Source organism: Lepus europaeus, chromosome 14 (genome assembly GCF_033115175.1).
Source record: "Lepus europaeus isolate LE1 chromosome 14, mLepTim1.pri, whole genome shotgun sequence".
Taxonomy (NCBI): domain Eukaryota; kingdom Metazoa; phylum Chordata; class Mammalia; order Lagomorpha; family Leporidae; genus Lepus; species Lepus europaeus.
Genome location: NC_084840.1, coordinates 97,977,626 through 97,993,344, shown reverse-complemented (window position 1 = coordinate 97,993,344; position 15,719 = coordinate 97,977,626). Strand labels below are relative to the sequence as shown.

The window sequence follows — 15,719 nt, the reverse complement described above, 5'->3', positions numbered from 1 at the left end:
ACAGCCACCTGGAGCTCATTTCTGTGAGCAGCAGACTGGAGAGCACAGAGCAAGGCCTGAATTGTTTAAGAATGGAAAAAAAAAAAAGTAACGCTTAAAAAAAAAAAAACAGAAAAAAGGAAGGTCACCTCCGACCCACAATTTAGGAAATTATTCCTCTGCCCTGCCAAGGCAGTGGCTGTCATCGGGTCGTCCTCCGCCCCGGTCCAGGAAGCGATCGCACGGCCCCCGCTGTCGCTACAGGAAACCATCGCACCATTCGCTGTCATCCAGTCGCTCCGGCGTGGTTGCCACACACGTCCTTCAGGGCGGGGTTTCAACGGCACGGGAGGCCCTGAAACGCCCTCTCTAACACGACTGTCTGCGTTCAGCGGGCGGCACAGAAACACGGAGCAACACATTCGCCACCTTCCTAGTCCAGAAGTGACAATTCCTAGGAGAGCCAAGGAACGTGCTGCACGGGGAGCCTCTGGCGCTAAGGGCAGGAACCCAGGCAGCCTCAGGCTCGGGGTCTCGCGGGTGGATGTGCCGTTGCCAGGCAGAAGCAAACCCTTGGTCTCCGCTCGCAGAATTGTGCACTGAGAATACAGTGCAGCCTCACGGGTGGGAGTTTGGGGATGCTGCTTGGGACCCCCACATCCCAGCTGCTCTGCTCCCAATCCAGCGTCCTGCTGACGTGCACTTGGGAACCCGAGTACTTGGGTTCTTGCCACAAAGTGGGAGACCCAGATGGAGTTCTGGGCTCCTGGGGTTGGCTGTCGTGGGCATTTGTGGAGTGAACGAGCAGATGAGATTCCTCTCTCTCCTCTCTTTCCCTCTGCCTTTCCAAGAAACGTAAATAAAACACATTCCAACTTCATAGAGGAATTGTGAAGGGCTTTTCCTGCAAACTGAGCTGGGCCGGTCTTTCTGAGCCTCTCAGCATGGCACGCTCCAACCCTACCAGCCCACTGCGGTTAGTGCCAGGGCCTTCCTCCTGCCCCGTCTCTGTTCTCAGCACCAGGCCCCGCACTGGTGCACGCTGTGCCCTCCCGAGTCTGAAGACTTAAGTAGCATCACAAAGCTGCTGGCTTGAACTCCATGCTCCGTGTAAGGAGAGAGGCTTACAGCTGCTCCTGCTGTCCAGGTTCTGTCAAGCCCGCGTGGCTGGCTCCGTGGGGTGACCGCTGCGCGGCTGACCACCACCTCCCTACGCAGCTGCTGTGCCCTCTTCCAGTGCACCTGACGGCCACTGTCCTGCTCAGCCCCTCGTGCAAACACACAGCTCAGAACATGCTTGGCACGGTCACAACAGAACCCGGCCGGGCGAGAGGGGTCAGTGACACCAGATGACTACTGGGGGGGGGGGGTAACAGAATTCTGTGCTGGGGCTGCATGGGAGTGACTCGACTCGTCACCTGGAAAAACAAGCCAGCCCCTTGGAACAAGCAGCATTAAGAGCAGCACTGTTGCAGGAGACAGAAATTTCTTAGGTATTGGACCTGCTGAACTTGTTTCTTTGCTTAATTTCTTTTATTGGAAAGGTACAAAAGCGCAGAGAGACAGAGACCTTCCATCTGGGGGCTTGCTCCCCCAGAATCCCGTAACAGCGGGCCTGGGCCAGGGAAAAGCTGGGAGCTAGGAACTCACTCCAGGTCTCCCATGAGGTTGGCAGGTACCTGAGCCCTCACCTGCTGCCTCCCAGGGTGCCATCAGCAGGCAGCTGGCGTCAGAAGCAGACCTGGGACTCGAACCCAAGCACCTGGATAGGAGATGAGAGCAACCTAAGTGGTATGTTACCACTGCCTGCTGGTTCACTCTCCAACTGCGGCAACAGCCAGAGCTGGACCGGGCCAAAGCCGGCAGCTGGAAACAGTCTGGGTCTCCCACAGGGTGGCAGGGACCCTAGCACTTGAACCATCCCCTGCTGCGCCCCGCGGTCTCCAAGTGGACAAGGGACGGGGAGCCAGGCACTGCAGTGTGGGACGTGGGCATCCCGGGTGGCAGCTGAACCACAGTACTGCCCTGAACTTGCTTCACAACCTCGCCCCGTCAGGTAGGGCCGGCTCCTGACGCATCCCACTCCCGGGTGCTGGCCCCACACTGCCAGGCACCTGTTCTGAGACCCCATCTCCCCCACGGGGACCCAGGGGCAGCCCTGCAAACTCGTCCTACTGCTGCTTGTCCTCCCTCTCCTTCGTGTGCAGCAGGAATCTCCCTCACACTCTGGCTGGACCACCAGTCCCTTCACCAGAGACCTTCACGGAGCTCTTGCTTCCTGCAGTGTGGTGCACTGGGGGTGCCTGGCTTGGGACCAGAGAGGACCCCAGAGGTCAGCCAGCCTGCAGAACACGTTTCGGGGAGTATACAAACGCAGACACTATCTCTGTCTGCCTCGTGAATAAAACAGAGCAAACCAAACACCCACGGCAGGCGTCCAGGCTAGCAGTTACGGTGCTGCCCAGGAGACCCGGGTCCCACGTGAGAGCGCCTGAGCTTGGTACCCGGCTCCACTCCTGATCCCAGCTTCTTGCGAAGGCAGAGCCTTCGTGGGGACCTGGATTGATCCCCACGCCTCTGTCACTGTGAGCATCTGGGGAGTGAACCAGGCGGAAGTGCCCATTCCTTCTCCCCATCTCTGTATTTCTGTCTCTTTCTCTCTTGAAGAAACACAGGTACCTGGGCAGCAGACACAGCAGTCTCGGCCAAGCAGGTCCGAGGCAGGCCCAAGCGTCCGGCGAGGCCCCGCCCTCGCCCGAGGAGCCACCTGTGCTCCACATGTGGCCTGCTGCGTGTCCGCAGGTCATCGCGGGTTGCCCATCTACCCGCACACTGCTGGTTTAGAATAGGAGCCTGGAGCCTGGAAGGTCAGCCTCGCTGGTTCCTGGGCCACCTCCTGTGCTGGTGCCACTGCTCTCAGAGCCCCCGTCTGGCACGCGGGGTCCCCGACACCTGCCTCTCACTTCTGCTCCCGTCAGTGGGGTAAGACACGGCCACGCACTCCTCACCGTGAGCCTCTTCCAGTCCGTCTTCCTTCTGCCCTGCTCTCCCAAGCCCTTTGAGCCGAGGGCATGGCTGCGTGCTCGCCTCTCCCTCCTTCTGGAACGCACATGGGGGCAGCGCGCCTGGGTCCTCACCCTCCTCCAGAGCCGTGCCCGCCCCAAGACCCTGAAGTCCAAACGCCAGGCCGTTTTAACCAATGCCTGCCAAGGTCTCACCAGGACGCCACGCCCACCAGAATTAACATGCAAGTCCGTTTTCTCTATTCTTGTCCCCTGAGCATTACTGGTTTTGGTCACAGGACTGCATGAGCAGACGCACGACTACCCGGAGTCAGATGTCCCTACCTTGATCTGTTCACCCTAACGCACTCTCTGTGAAGTCTCCCATAATTCGTGGCCATCTCGAACCCCACGCCCCGGGAGGGCCAACGTCCCTCAGGCAAATCACGGCCCCCAGCAGAGGCCGGACGTTGAGAATGCCACTCACAGCTTTGTTCTAGAAAGCTCGCCGGGGCGGCCGAGCACAGGCTGGACACACAGGAGGGGGGGATGGGAAGTGACGCGGGCGGCACACTGAACGCTGCCCTTTGTGCACAGGGACATATGCTGAGCGAATCTGCACTGCCCCCGCTCTGGGAAGGATCTAACCATAGAAAATATTTACTAAATTGCGAAAAAATGCACAGTGAGAGCAAGAATACTGTGGCTGTGTCTTGTCACGAGGCTAATTAAATCTATTCTGCCACGGGCAGATGGTGGAACAGATCCAGAAGGAAATTAGCCGTGCGGACCCCCAGATGGAGACGAGGCCAAGGCCACCATGTGAAAGGTCAGGGGGCTGAGGGCGCAGCTCGGGGGCGCTCACCCAGGGCTGCTCGAAGCTGTAGGTGCGCCGCCGGTCCTCCGCGTCCTCCTCCTGCTTGGCCTGCTGGAACTCCTGCCGCAGACGCTGTATCCGGTCGTGGTTGCTAGGGGCGGCTCGGCTGTGGGAACAGAGAGGAGTCGGTGAGCACCCCGACGGCGCGGCCGGGAAGTGTGCGGAGGGCCTGGGCTCAAAGTCCCCCAGAGCCACGTCTCCTCTCTGGGACATGGCCAGGTGGGGAGGTGGGGGGAGAGAAGGCCACCCGAGCCCCTCTGCCCACCTAGACCAGCGCATTTCCCGCTTCTGAACTGTAGGTGCCTTCCTCTTTAAAAACTATTTGTTTATTTACTTGGGAGACAGAGAGACACAGACAGGGAGGGGTCCCATCCACCGACTGACACCCCAAATGCCCACCATGGCTGGGGCTGGGCTGAAGCTGGAAACCAAGGTCCAGGTCTCTGGTGCGGGTGGCAGGGACCCAAGTACTCGAGCCTCCCTGCTGCCCCCCAGGTCGTACATGAGCAGGAGGCTGCAGCCAGGAGCCAGAGTGGGTGGCAGACCCAGGCACTCACACAGAGGGACGTGGGTATTCTAATTGGCATCTTAACCACTGGGCTCAGTGCCCACCCCTGCAACGTCTTTATGAAGTAGGGCTAATAACGTTGCTCCCAGTGGCACAGTCGTAATGATCCAGTGAGATGGTATCATAAAATCCAGCCTCACCAACGCACAGGGCTATTTTCACTCTGCATTTCCTACTAATGAGTCACGAGAGGTCTGCGACGGGAAGCGTGTTCACGTGAGTGCGGGCGGTGGCTCGAGTTCACCAGCGAGTTAGTAACCACGCAGCCTGCCTCCCCCACAGCCCTGGATCTGGTCTTCTAGCGAGAGCTGATGAGATGCACATGCGTGTTTGCAGATGCACACAGTGGCACCGAGAGCCCGCGTGGCTCCTGGCTGGCCAGTGCGAAGGGAGGAGCCGGAATGTGGGTTCTCGGGCTCCCAGTGCCCGCTCATTGTACTACGTCACGCATAACACTTGGTGGAACACAGCGCACACTTCTGCTCTCTGCCAAACCCGGGCGATCAAGGATCTGACACCTCAGGGTGCATGGGGTCCGTCCCCTGCACTAAGGTGCTGATCTGCACCCCAGCAGGAAGGCTTGCCAGGGGCTCCAGCAGGGACATCTGCCCTGGAGGACAGCAGGCTCCTAACAAGGACCGGCCCTGGGGCCAGCGCCGTGGCGCAGCAGGCAGAGCTGGGGCCTGCAACACTGGCATCCCATGTCAGCACTGGTTCGAGTCCCGGCTGCTCCTCTTCCAATCCAGCTGTCTGCTAATGTCCTGGGAAAGCAGTGGAAGATGGTTCAAGTGCTTGGGCCCCTGCATCCACCTGGGAGACCCAGAAGAAGCTCCTGGCTCCTGGCTTTGGACCAGCCCAACTCTGGCCGTTGTGGCCATTTGGGGAGTGAACCAGTGGCTGAAAGACCTGTCTTTGTGTCCTCCCCCGACTCCCTACTCCTCTGTAACTGTGCCTTTCAAATACATAAATAAATCTTTTAAAAAAGCAGCTCTTTTAAGATTTATTTTACAAATTTTTTTAATTGAAAGGCAGGGTGACAGAGAGGAAGAAACACACACACACACAGAGGACTTCCACCCACTGTCACTCCCCAAATGGCCACACAGCTGGGGCTTGGCCAGACCAAAGCCAAGAGCCAGGAGCCTCATCCGTCTCCCACCTGAGTGCTAGGGGCCCAAGTCCTGGGGCCGTCGTCCACTGCCTTGCAGGTGCATTCAAAGGGAGGCGGATAGGAAGTGGAGCAGCCGAGACCCAAACCAGCACTCCGACGTGGCAGTGCGGGCGAGGCTTGACCTGCTGTGGCACACGTCGGCCCTGGGGGTCAGGTCTTACATTTACACATGCGTGCTCCATGCAGTGGACAGGACCGGCAGCTGCAGGCCCTGAGGAAGAGCAGGTCTCTCGGGGACTGCATGGGCACCAAGCTCCGCCCACTGTCCTCACAGGGCCAACAAAGCTCTCAGGCAGACGGGTGTCGAAGCGTCACTGGGTACACTGTGAAGAATCCCAAAGGTCTGGAATTCTCAAGTAGGAAACACCCAAGACGACGGGGCACAGGTTCACCCGTTATTGCCCAGGAGGGGTCCCTGTGCCCTTGGCGTTCCTGTCACTCCCAGGACAGCTCCCGGACGGGCCGTCAGGATGGCCCACTTGACACGCTTCTCCTGCCTTGCTTGTGTCCCGGTCAGTCTCTCCAGCTGAGCGGCGCGATACACAACAGTTTAGCAGGCGATCAGCCATGGGGCTGCACAATCGGCGGCTCGTCTACACTGGGTGCAGCTTCAAACCCCCTGCCCCCGACACAGCCAGACCGCCACTGCCACTGGCTTGGAGAAGACGCAGCAGGCATCTGCAGGGAGGCGGACCCGTGTAACCGGCAGCCTCGGGCTCCTGACTCTGCAGGTGCGAAGGCACCGGCCCTGCAGCAGCAGCTCCGGGCGCCTCACCAGGGAGCCGCACTCTGCCCTACGTTTCCACACAGCACGGATACCTTTAACCCCCGAGGACGAGGACCACAAAGTCCGCACCACTGACAAAACCTAACCGGCTGAGACGGACACGAGGTCCGTTCTCCCAACAAAGGAGGCTGACCCAGCGCCTTCCGCTTTAAATCCTGGCGACCCCAACGTTTCTCAGGGTAAAAGGCAAGCGCCAGGGGTCACTCCTGCCCTCACTTCCGAGTCCGGGTGACCAGAGAATGGCTGGCTCTCCTTGCCCAAGTCCTAGAGACAGTGATGGGCTCGGGTCAGCTGAGCGAAGCCAAGAGGAGCGTTGCAGCCGGCCACGGGCCACGAGGCTGCATGATGGATGACGGCTCACGGAGGCTGGGAGGGCGCCTGGCATCCTTGGGGAATGGCGGTTGGCAGAGCGAGGCGCAATCCTGGCTCCCGGAGACGGAGCCGCGCAGCTGCCCAGTTCTGTTTCTCGGGCCAGCAGTGTGGAGTTGGACGTCTAACGTCCTCAGTGAGGACTTGTGCCAGGAGAGCTAGAGGAGCTGCAGGTACCCATCGGCAACAGTGGCTAATCCTGCGGCTCTCGATCAGCTCGGACGTAGGCCCTGCCAGCTCCAAGTCGCCCATCACTCTCTTTCCTGTGTGTGGGATATCGTAAAACGACACCTTGGTGGAGCAGGCAGTGAGTGAGACGATGACACCTAACAAGGAGTCGGCGAGTCATGGCTTACAGATGGACGGGGTCCACACGGGCAGAGGAGGGATGCACAGCGGGGCCTCCGTGTAAGAGGCGCACACACACAGGGCAATTTCAGTTCAATACTAATACTTTTTGTAGCCAACTAGAGTTGCCTTTTTTTAAAAAAAAAAAAAAATTTTTATTTATTTGACAGGCAGAGAGAGACAATGACAGAACACTAGTTCACTTCTCCAAATGCCTGCAACAGCCAGGGCTGGGCCAGGCCAAAGTCAGGAGCCAGGAGCCAGGAGCTCCATCTGGGTTTCCCATGTGAATGGCGGGGACCCAAGTCCTTGAGCCACCACCTGCTGCCTCCCAGGGTGTGCATGAGCAGGGAGCTGGAGCTGGGATCGAACCCAGGCTCTCCAATGTGGATACCAGGGTCCCCAGTGAAGCTTAGCAGCTACATCAGTCTTCAGTCCCTGGAACTTTAACACACACACATGCACAGCCTTCATACACATTCATGAAAAATAAGCATCACGAAAAAACTATGCATGGAGCTCAAAAGACATTTGGAGCAAAGTACAGTTTCCTTTCCATTCTGCTTCTCCATGACCATTCTGAAGGGTCCTTTTGTGTGACTGTGTGGTTGCACGTGTGGGCTCCTGTGTCCCCTGAATGTACACACGTGTGCCCCCATGTACAACTGTGTGCTCCTGTGTACACACGTGTACTGGTGTACATACACGTGTGCCCTCTTGTGTGAGCACATGTGTGTGCGTGGGGGGGGTTTGGTTTAGTCTGACCTGGTTTTCTGTTACAACACTAAGGAGCGGCGGGCACAGGGTGACCCTGAGTGACACGGGGTTCCTGTGGGGGTCAGAGCAGACCCAGCCACGTGCCGCCCAAGGTGGCCGCACTCACAATGCTGACTTCTGAGCTCTAGGTAAGCCCGACGGCCGGCTTGGCTTTGTGCTCCCCGTGCGTGGTCCATCCCGGCAGTGCCGCTCTCACCATGCTGAGATAAGGTGCTCCTGTTAGCACAGCCCCAAGGAGCAACACAGCCACCCTGGAGGTTCGGTGCCCACGGGAAATATTAAAAAACAAAACTGCACTTGCACTGAGCACGTCCAGACGAGCTTTCTTGTTGCGATTCCCTAAGCAAGGCGTTGTAACAAGCACTCACACGGCCCCACACCACGCCAGGTGCTGTGTCATCTACGGACGAGGGTGGCACAGGATGGAGCTGGGCATCCCCGCACATGGGAACAGAGCCAGGCCCCACAGGCGCGGAGGGTCGACTACTCAAACGTGACAGCTGGGGGCCGGTGTTGAGGTATTGTGGGTTAAACCACCGCCTGCCACACCAGCATCCCAGTATGAGTGCTGGGTCCAGTCCCAGCTGCTCCACGTCCAATGCAGCCCCCTGGAAAGGCAGAAGACGGCCCAACTGCTTGGGCCCCTGCCACCTTATGGGGGGCCCAGATGGAGTTCTAGGCTTCTGGCTTTAGCATGGCCCAACCCTGGCCGATGCAGCCATTTAGGGAATCAACCAGCGAATGGAAGATCTCTCTGTCTCTCTCCCTCTCCATAAGTCTGCCTTTCAAATAAACAAACACATCTTTTTAAACAACAACAACAAAACCCAGACACCTGGGCACTATTCGCTTGGCCTAGCCTCTGCCGAATCCTCTCCTGCTGACCTGTCTAGAACTTTCCTGCAGGCCTGAGGTCTGACCTGTCTCCTCGGAGGAGCACACGCTGAGACAGGAGCCTGCGATGCGGCCGACATTAGCAGGGGCCACCGTGTTGGGAGCCGGGGCTCAGCGTAGGGGAGAACGAGGCGCTCGTCCTATGACCCGGGTGGGGGCTCGCTGGCATCCACCTTTTCCCACCAAAGCCGGCCGACAGACCAGGCCGCGGGAGGAAGTGGCGAGAAGGGAGGGGCAGGCAGTCGCCGTCTGTGCCACCAGGAGGCTGCCGCAGAGCGGGGGGGGGGACGACGGACACACACATCTGTGTTTCTCTTTCCTTTGCCGTCCCCCTCGCCCCAGATGTGTCCAGGGAGCACGAGGCATCGGCTTCTCCCCACGGCTCTCCCTGCCCTCGCTCCTTCTAAGCCCGTGCCTTCGTGACGTCTCCTAAACACGCGTGTGTCTACGAGAACATTCAGCAAGTCCACACAACGGCTGAACTCGAAGATGCTGAAGCCCGCGCACCTTTTTCCCATGACACTCCGTCTTCCATGAGCTTTCAGAAGCTCCCTCACGTAGGCGGCAGGGGAACTGCTCAGCAAACGCTGGTGATGCACGGTCTTCCAGCAGGTCCCAAGGCCCCGCCTGCTGACGCTCGCAGCCGTGGGCAGCCCCTGCCCGTGCCGGCGGCACAGTCACGGACGTGTGCTAGAGCCTCTGCGTGACGCGTAAGGACACTGTGTCCTGGCTCTCTGTCTCCTTCTCCCCTGTGGCCGGCTTTGAAGAAGCCACCGTGAGGCCCACAGCTGCAAGCAGCAGGGCAAAGCCGACAGTGACAGCGCCCGGCTGCTGACCTGGCCCCGTGCAGCCTCCACGGGACAGCCGGTCTTGGCCGGCCCCGACATCAGTAGCTCAGTGAGGCCCCGGCCCGGCCACATCTGGACCCCAGACCCGCAGAAGCTGCTGTTTCATGAGCGTGTGTGGCTTTGAGCTGCGCAGTCTGTGTGAGAATCTGTCGCACAGCAGAAGAAAAGCTAACACGCCTCCGATGTTGGCCCTGGCTGGGCGACCTGTTTGGCCAGCAGCACGGCACACAGGGGTCTGGAGCCTGGCTGGCTGGTCAGCTGTCTCCAGTTCCCGAGTCCCACCATGACAGGAGCGGGCCCACAGCCTAAGAACCCGCGACACACGGGGTGGACCTGCACCCAATCCCACACTCAATGCCCAGTGACCCGCAGACACACAAGCACAAAACACGCTGGTTGTTAAGACGCCACTGGGTTGAAGCAGCAGATAAACCCTTAACTGAACATCGCTCCCCGGGGCCTGGGCATATGGCCGCCGCCACACCCCAGAAGCCATGGAGAAGGGCTTAAATGCTCAAGGACCACACAGTGAAATGAAGTGGCCCAGGCGCACGCAGGCCCCGCCTACAATGGGAACCTACTGATGTCACCTGCTGCTCAGAAGGACTGAAGGGAAGTTGGGGGGGCGGACTTTACAAATGGACCCCTCCCCCCTCTTCCATACGGCCAGTCCCTTCAGAGCCTGCTCGAAACACAGCACACAATGCACACGGGAGGAAGTCACAACTGCCATGCACCCGGAACCCACGGGATGCACTGGCCACGGGCACCAGCTGCGGTGCCACGAAGCCTGCCGGTTCCTTAGGCTGGCTCCTTGCCACCCTCGCCATGACCTCGCAGCAACACCCCGCGCTCTGAGAACGGGAGGTGGGTGTTTTCCCGGCATGTGGGGGACATGCACCTGCCGACCAGGTGACTGGCAGACCTGAATGTAAGGGCTAGTAGCTTTTCTTTCTGTGGAAACTGAGAACCTGGCGGGTCTGGGTTGAACACACACAGCCCGCGGGGAGACCGTCCTGGCTAGAGCTCGACTTATACAGGTTCCTGTGGGTCCAGCACATAACGGAAGCTCTTCAACCCCACCCCTGGCCCTGGCCTCGGTTCACAAGAGAACAGGTCCGTGGTCAGGGCTGCCATCACTCCCATCAGCGATGTCCTTGGCTGTTCCATTGTTGCCAGACGCTTCTCAACCACGGCAGTTTACCTAAGTATCAAATCCTACTCCAAACGCGGGCGAATTCACACCTGCACCTGGCATGCAATTACTGGAGACGCAAAAGGGCATCTTCTCCCAATTACACAAATAAAAAAGTCAGTTTCTGAGACCTGGGAAATACTGCAGCCCCGCCCTCCCTGCTGACCTATCTCTATCTGTGCAGCAGGATCCTACATACCCTGAAGGAATGGCCGCACAGGGGCCTGCTCCCTGCTGAGCCCTGCACCTGCACCACCAGGCCCTCTGCGCCCCCGCACATGCAGGAGAAAGGCTGGCGCTTCCGGCTCCGGACCCATTCACACGCAAGGCTGGTGTCTTCCCCAGCCTGCCTGGCCCAAGCCTCGCCAGTGTCCCGGGGGTCTGCAGTCCCCTGCACTTGTCACGGGAAGCAGCACGCCTCCCTATTCCCTTCACAGCCACACAAATGGACAGACCTGCGAGCCAGTCCCTCAGACACAAACCCCACCCTCCAGGGACACTGCTTTTTAGGAAACATTTTCATTAGAGAAAGACGAGAGGTTTCTTCCTTTTCTTGCCCTATTACTAGTTCTTCTTGCACCCCGGTCCCGCGGCTTGCACCAGTGACTTAGTGTGACGTCCGCCGTTTCCCGGACGTCACTCAGAGCCAGCACCAGGACTGGTGGAGGCGAAGCAACACTGGGAGGAAGGGGACAGGGGCAGGCCTGTCACATAGCCTCGGTAACAGATCATTAAGCAATGTCTCGCTGTGATGTCACGCACGGGTGTGCAAAGCTGGGATCCTTTCAAAGCAGACAGATTGTCAGCTTGATAAACTGGATACAAACGCGTGAGGCCTGGCCCAACGGGGGCAGGGTTGTCGCGCAGCGAGAAGGAGATCCGAGCAGAGCGTGTGGGAACTGACACACGGTTCAGGGCGGCCAGGTGAACAGCCTCTTCCCACGGAGCTATTTTTCTGCACTGATTGGAAACTCCATAAAGTATTCCTGAGCTGGTAATCGCTGGAGAGGCCGTTCTCATCCGCAGATGTCAGAGCTGAGTTCTTAATTGCCCCAAATGAGCGTGCAAGCACAGGCTTCTCATCAGAACCATCAGGCCCTGGATGCTCAGGTGGAAGGCTTGGCACTCGCTTTCCTTCCTGGCACTCGGGAGGGAGACCCTGGGCGGATACAGCGAGGCAGGGGGCAAGTGGGTGAGCCAGGGTGCTCCGGGCACTCAGGAGGGAGACCCTGGGCAGATACAGCGAGTCAGGGAGCAAGGGGGCGAGCCAGGGTGCTCCGGGCACTTGGGAGGGAGACCCTGGGCGGATACAGCAAGGCAGGGAGCAAGGGGGTGAGCCAGGGTGCTCTTGGCACTCGGGAGGGAGACCCTGGGCGGATACAGCAAGGCAGGGAGCAAGTGGGCGAGCCAGGGTGCTCCTGGCAGGTTCCTGTCCTTTGTTTACCTAACCCTAACCCCACCCTAACCCTAACCCTAGTGAACGTGTCACCTAGGTCCGCATGCAGTGGTACCTGCATTGCCCCCTCTTCAGAGGGGCTGCAGTGGGGTCCCCCTGTGCCGGAGCTCCGCCCCTACTGGAGGAGAGCAGCCCACACTGCAAGCCTGCGTGCTGGCTCCTGCTACCTGTGCAGGTAGCAGCAGGAAGGGAGAAGGGAGGAACCACAGCGTCACGGGGCTGGCCGGGACCACGGGGCCCTTCCTCTCTGGCCTGGCCTCACAGGCTGGAAGATTTACGAGGAACTGGGGAGTGGCAGGGAGGTTTAAACCAAGAAACCTATCAATGACCAAAACACACATAAAAATAGCTCCTCTGCACAAGCTTCATTAAGTTTTATCAGCAAGCATCTTGGGGTTTTACACTCAAACCGCAGGTCATAAATTCACAGCAACCCCCACCCCCGTATGTTCACCAAACACCTGAATTCAATTTCTCTCCTGGTTGTGAAGTAGCAATGTGGCACGCTCCTTCATTATGCATGCAAAGTGAGTTCCCCACAAGGGCAGCGTTGCCTGGGCTGCTGAAGGCTATTTATAGCATCTGGAAACTCGGCCTAAAGATCTCTCTTTAATCTTAGTGTTTTTCTACTGGGATGCCAGGCGAGACCCCAACACTGGGAAAAGTCAGGATCAGCCATTACCTGCCACGGGTAGGTAACCCTCGACCTTCATAACATGGCACACTTGGCCCTGACAGTGACGTCTACAGTTCTGGGCGGGGGTGAATCCCCGTGAACCAGAGAGGAAGCTCGCTGAAGCTGCGTGTGTGTGTGCGTGCACACGTGGAGTTAGCCGCGAGTCGTTCCCAGTTTGTTCTCACAGTTGTCCTCATCTTCGGTAATAGGAAGAGAGTTATGCGGAACTTAGGCAAATCCCAAAGGCACTCAGGTTGCTCAGCTGATAAAATTCATTTCCAGATCCCGACACCCGTGATTTGTCGTCCATTTCGCACCAATTCCACTGGCATAAATCAGCGCAAATTAAAAACACACAGCTACGCTCTCCGGGTTGAAAAGGTGGTCGCTATGGCTGTTAATCCCGCGTGCGCCCAGCACCCCGCGGCCCGTCCCCCCGCCGCTTCCTGGATGCCAGGGAGGTCAGGGCTGCCCCCGGCCGGGCCCCGCGGTGGCCGTCGGCAAACAGACGGAGCATTTCATCAGCTGCACGGTCTCGGCCGTGTGCCCCTCGCCCCGTTTTATGGCTGTCATCACTCTTCCTTATTAGCCTGTCACCGGGTACGGGCAGAGGGAGGGGACCTTAGCTACCTCCCATCCAAGAGGCTTCCTCCACCTGGGACGCCACCACAGGGTCCCGCAGGGAGCCAGCCAATGTCCCAGACCTAATCCAGGCCGGCTTCCACCTGAAGCCACCGCTACCACCATTGCAACCCTGCCTCCCGGGAGGCATCCGCCTAACCCAGCCCGAGTGGTTGAAATGTCATCAACAGAAAAGCAGTGACTGCGGCTCTGTCCGAGAAGCCGTATTCCAATAAAACCCTTGATACCAGCGACGCCCGGGTACCGAGAGGGCCTGCAAGGTCCGCACGGAGGTTGAGGCCAGCCTCGCCAGTCTTCCCCGTGCCTAGAGGCAGCCCTCTAGGCCAATGATGGGAAAGAAAATGTTCTCCAGGTGGACTGAGGATTTACACGGAGTCTAGAAACTGCCTGTGAACGACAAAGGCCTAGAAGAGATCACCTGCTCTGGCACACGTGAGAGCCTGGGAACATGCAGGACGCACTTACTCCTGGGGCTCACCACGGACAGGGACGCGTTCCCCGAGGGTGGCGCGGAAGGAACCCACGGACCGCACTGCTCACTCCACGAGACTCCAGGAGACGCAGACGTGAGTGCTGGCGTGGGCTCCACGCTGGAATGCCAGGGCCCCACGGCACCCAGCAAGAGTGACAATCCTGACGCACTGCAGGAGATGGCAGATCAGGAACACGTGACGACACGTTGAGATAAAAAAGCCGTGGAAATGGGAGAGTCTCGTGGGTTTTGGGGACAAGATGATGATCACGTTCTTTCTCATATTACGGAGGTTTTATTACACAGCATAGAAACTAATTACAGAACCATTATTTTAATTCTTTAATATGAAGCAGACACATACAATTCAGGACGAACATTTTGTTTCCCATTCTCCGTCTTTAATGGCAGCATAATTACAAAACACTAGACAGAACAGGCCGGTGCTGTAGCGCAGTGGGCTAAGCCTCCACCTGCGGCACTGGCATCCCATATGGGCGCTGGTTCTAGTCCCGGCTACTCCTCTTCCGATCCAGCTCTCTGCTGTGGCCTGGGAAAGCAGTGGAAGATGACCAAGTGCTTGGACCCCTGCACCCACATGGGAGACCCGGAGAAAGCTCCTGGCTTCGGACAGCCCAGTTCCAGCCGCTGTGGGCATTTAGGGAGTGAACCAGCAGATGGAAGACCTCTCTCTGTCTCTTCCTCTCTCTGCAACTCTACCTCTCAGGTAAAGAAATAAAATCTTTCTTTGAAGATAGAACTAAACCTTTCCTTTTATTTTACATCCCAATGTCATGCAGGGCAATGCTCGATTCTAAATGACGCTGCAGTTCCACGTGGCTTTCCTAGGACGGCTCAACACGGATCCACAGTGCCCCTGGGTTTCACAGGAAGCCAGCCTGAAATGCCTTTCATAACCAGAAGCAGAGAAACACGGTTATCAACTAGCTTACTAAAAGATAAACAGAAAACAAGTGAAACACAGTTATCCAGTTCCCTAAAAAGAAAAAACAGAGATATGCCTGGAGGAGGAGCTTTGTGTGGCTTACCGACGTTGGTCATCTTCGGACGGTTAGAATACTTGCCTGGAAAACTTCACTCCTGCTTACTCTATGATCTTGGTTAGCTTCCTAATGATTAGTTAATAATGTTTTGGGATTTCATTCTTGTAACAATTTTGCGGTGTCCCCACAATTATCTGGGCAGAGGAAATAAGTGAGGTCGAACTGTCAAGTTCACTTCTTTCAAGCATGGTTTAATTGTTACATGAAGAAAACGCAGTGTGGCTATAATGGTTTGGAATTCTTTAAAGATTCTGAAACCGAAACGGCTTTCATTATTCTCTTCTAAATTGTATTTTTTCAAAGTAATGTTTACATGCTTATGGCTTATAGTTCATTTGAAAAACGTTTGTTGACTGATTTGAAAGGCATGTGTGTGTGCGTGTGTGTGCGTGTGTGTGAGAGAGAGCGAGCGAGCGAGCGAGAGAGGGAGAGAGGGAGGCTGGGAGAAATCTTCCATCTGCTGGTTCACTCCCTGAATGCCTGCCACAGCCAGGGCTGGGAACTGTGAAGCCAGGAGCCCAGAACTCCGCCCAGGTCTCCGTGTGGGCGGCAGGGACCACTTGGGCCATCACTGCTGCCGGCCAGGAATCGGGT

The 15,719-nt window shown here is 57.7% G+C and overlaps 1 protein-coding gene across 12 annotated transcripts in view; it reads right to left on the bottom strand.

Annotated features, from left to right (window-relative positions):
* PARD3 (par-3 family cell polarity regulator) overlaps positions 1-15,719 on the bottom strand; it is a 528,240-nt gene that overhangs the window by 10,986 nt on the left and 501,535 nt on the right. For all 12 annotated transcript variants that reach the window (XM_062211210.1, XM_062211216.1, XM_062211204.1 and 9 more), the window contains one exon: positions 3,847-3,964. In XM_062211210.1, coding sequence (XP_062067194.1) covers positions 3,847-3,964 — 118 coding nt within the window. The remainder of the gene's footprint in view (positions 1-3,846; positions 3,965-15,719) is intronic.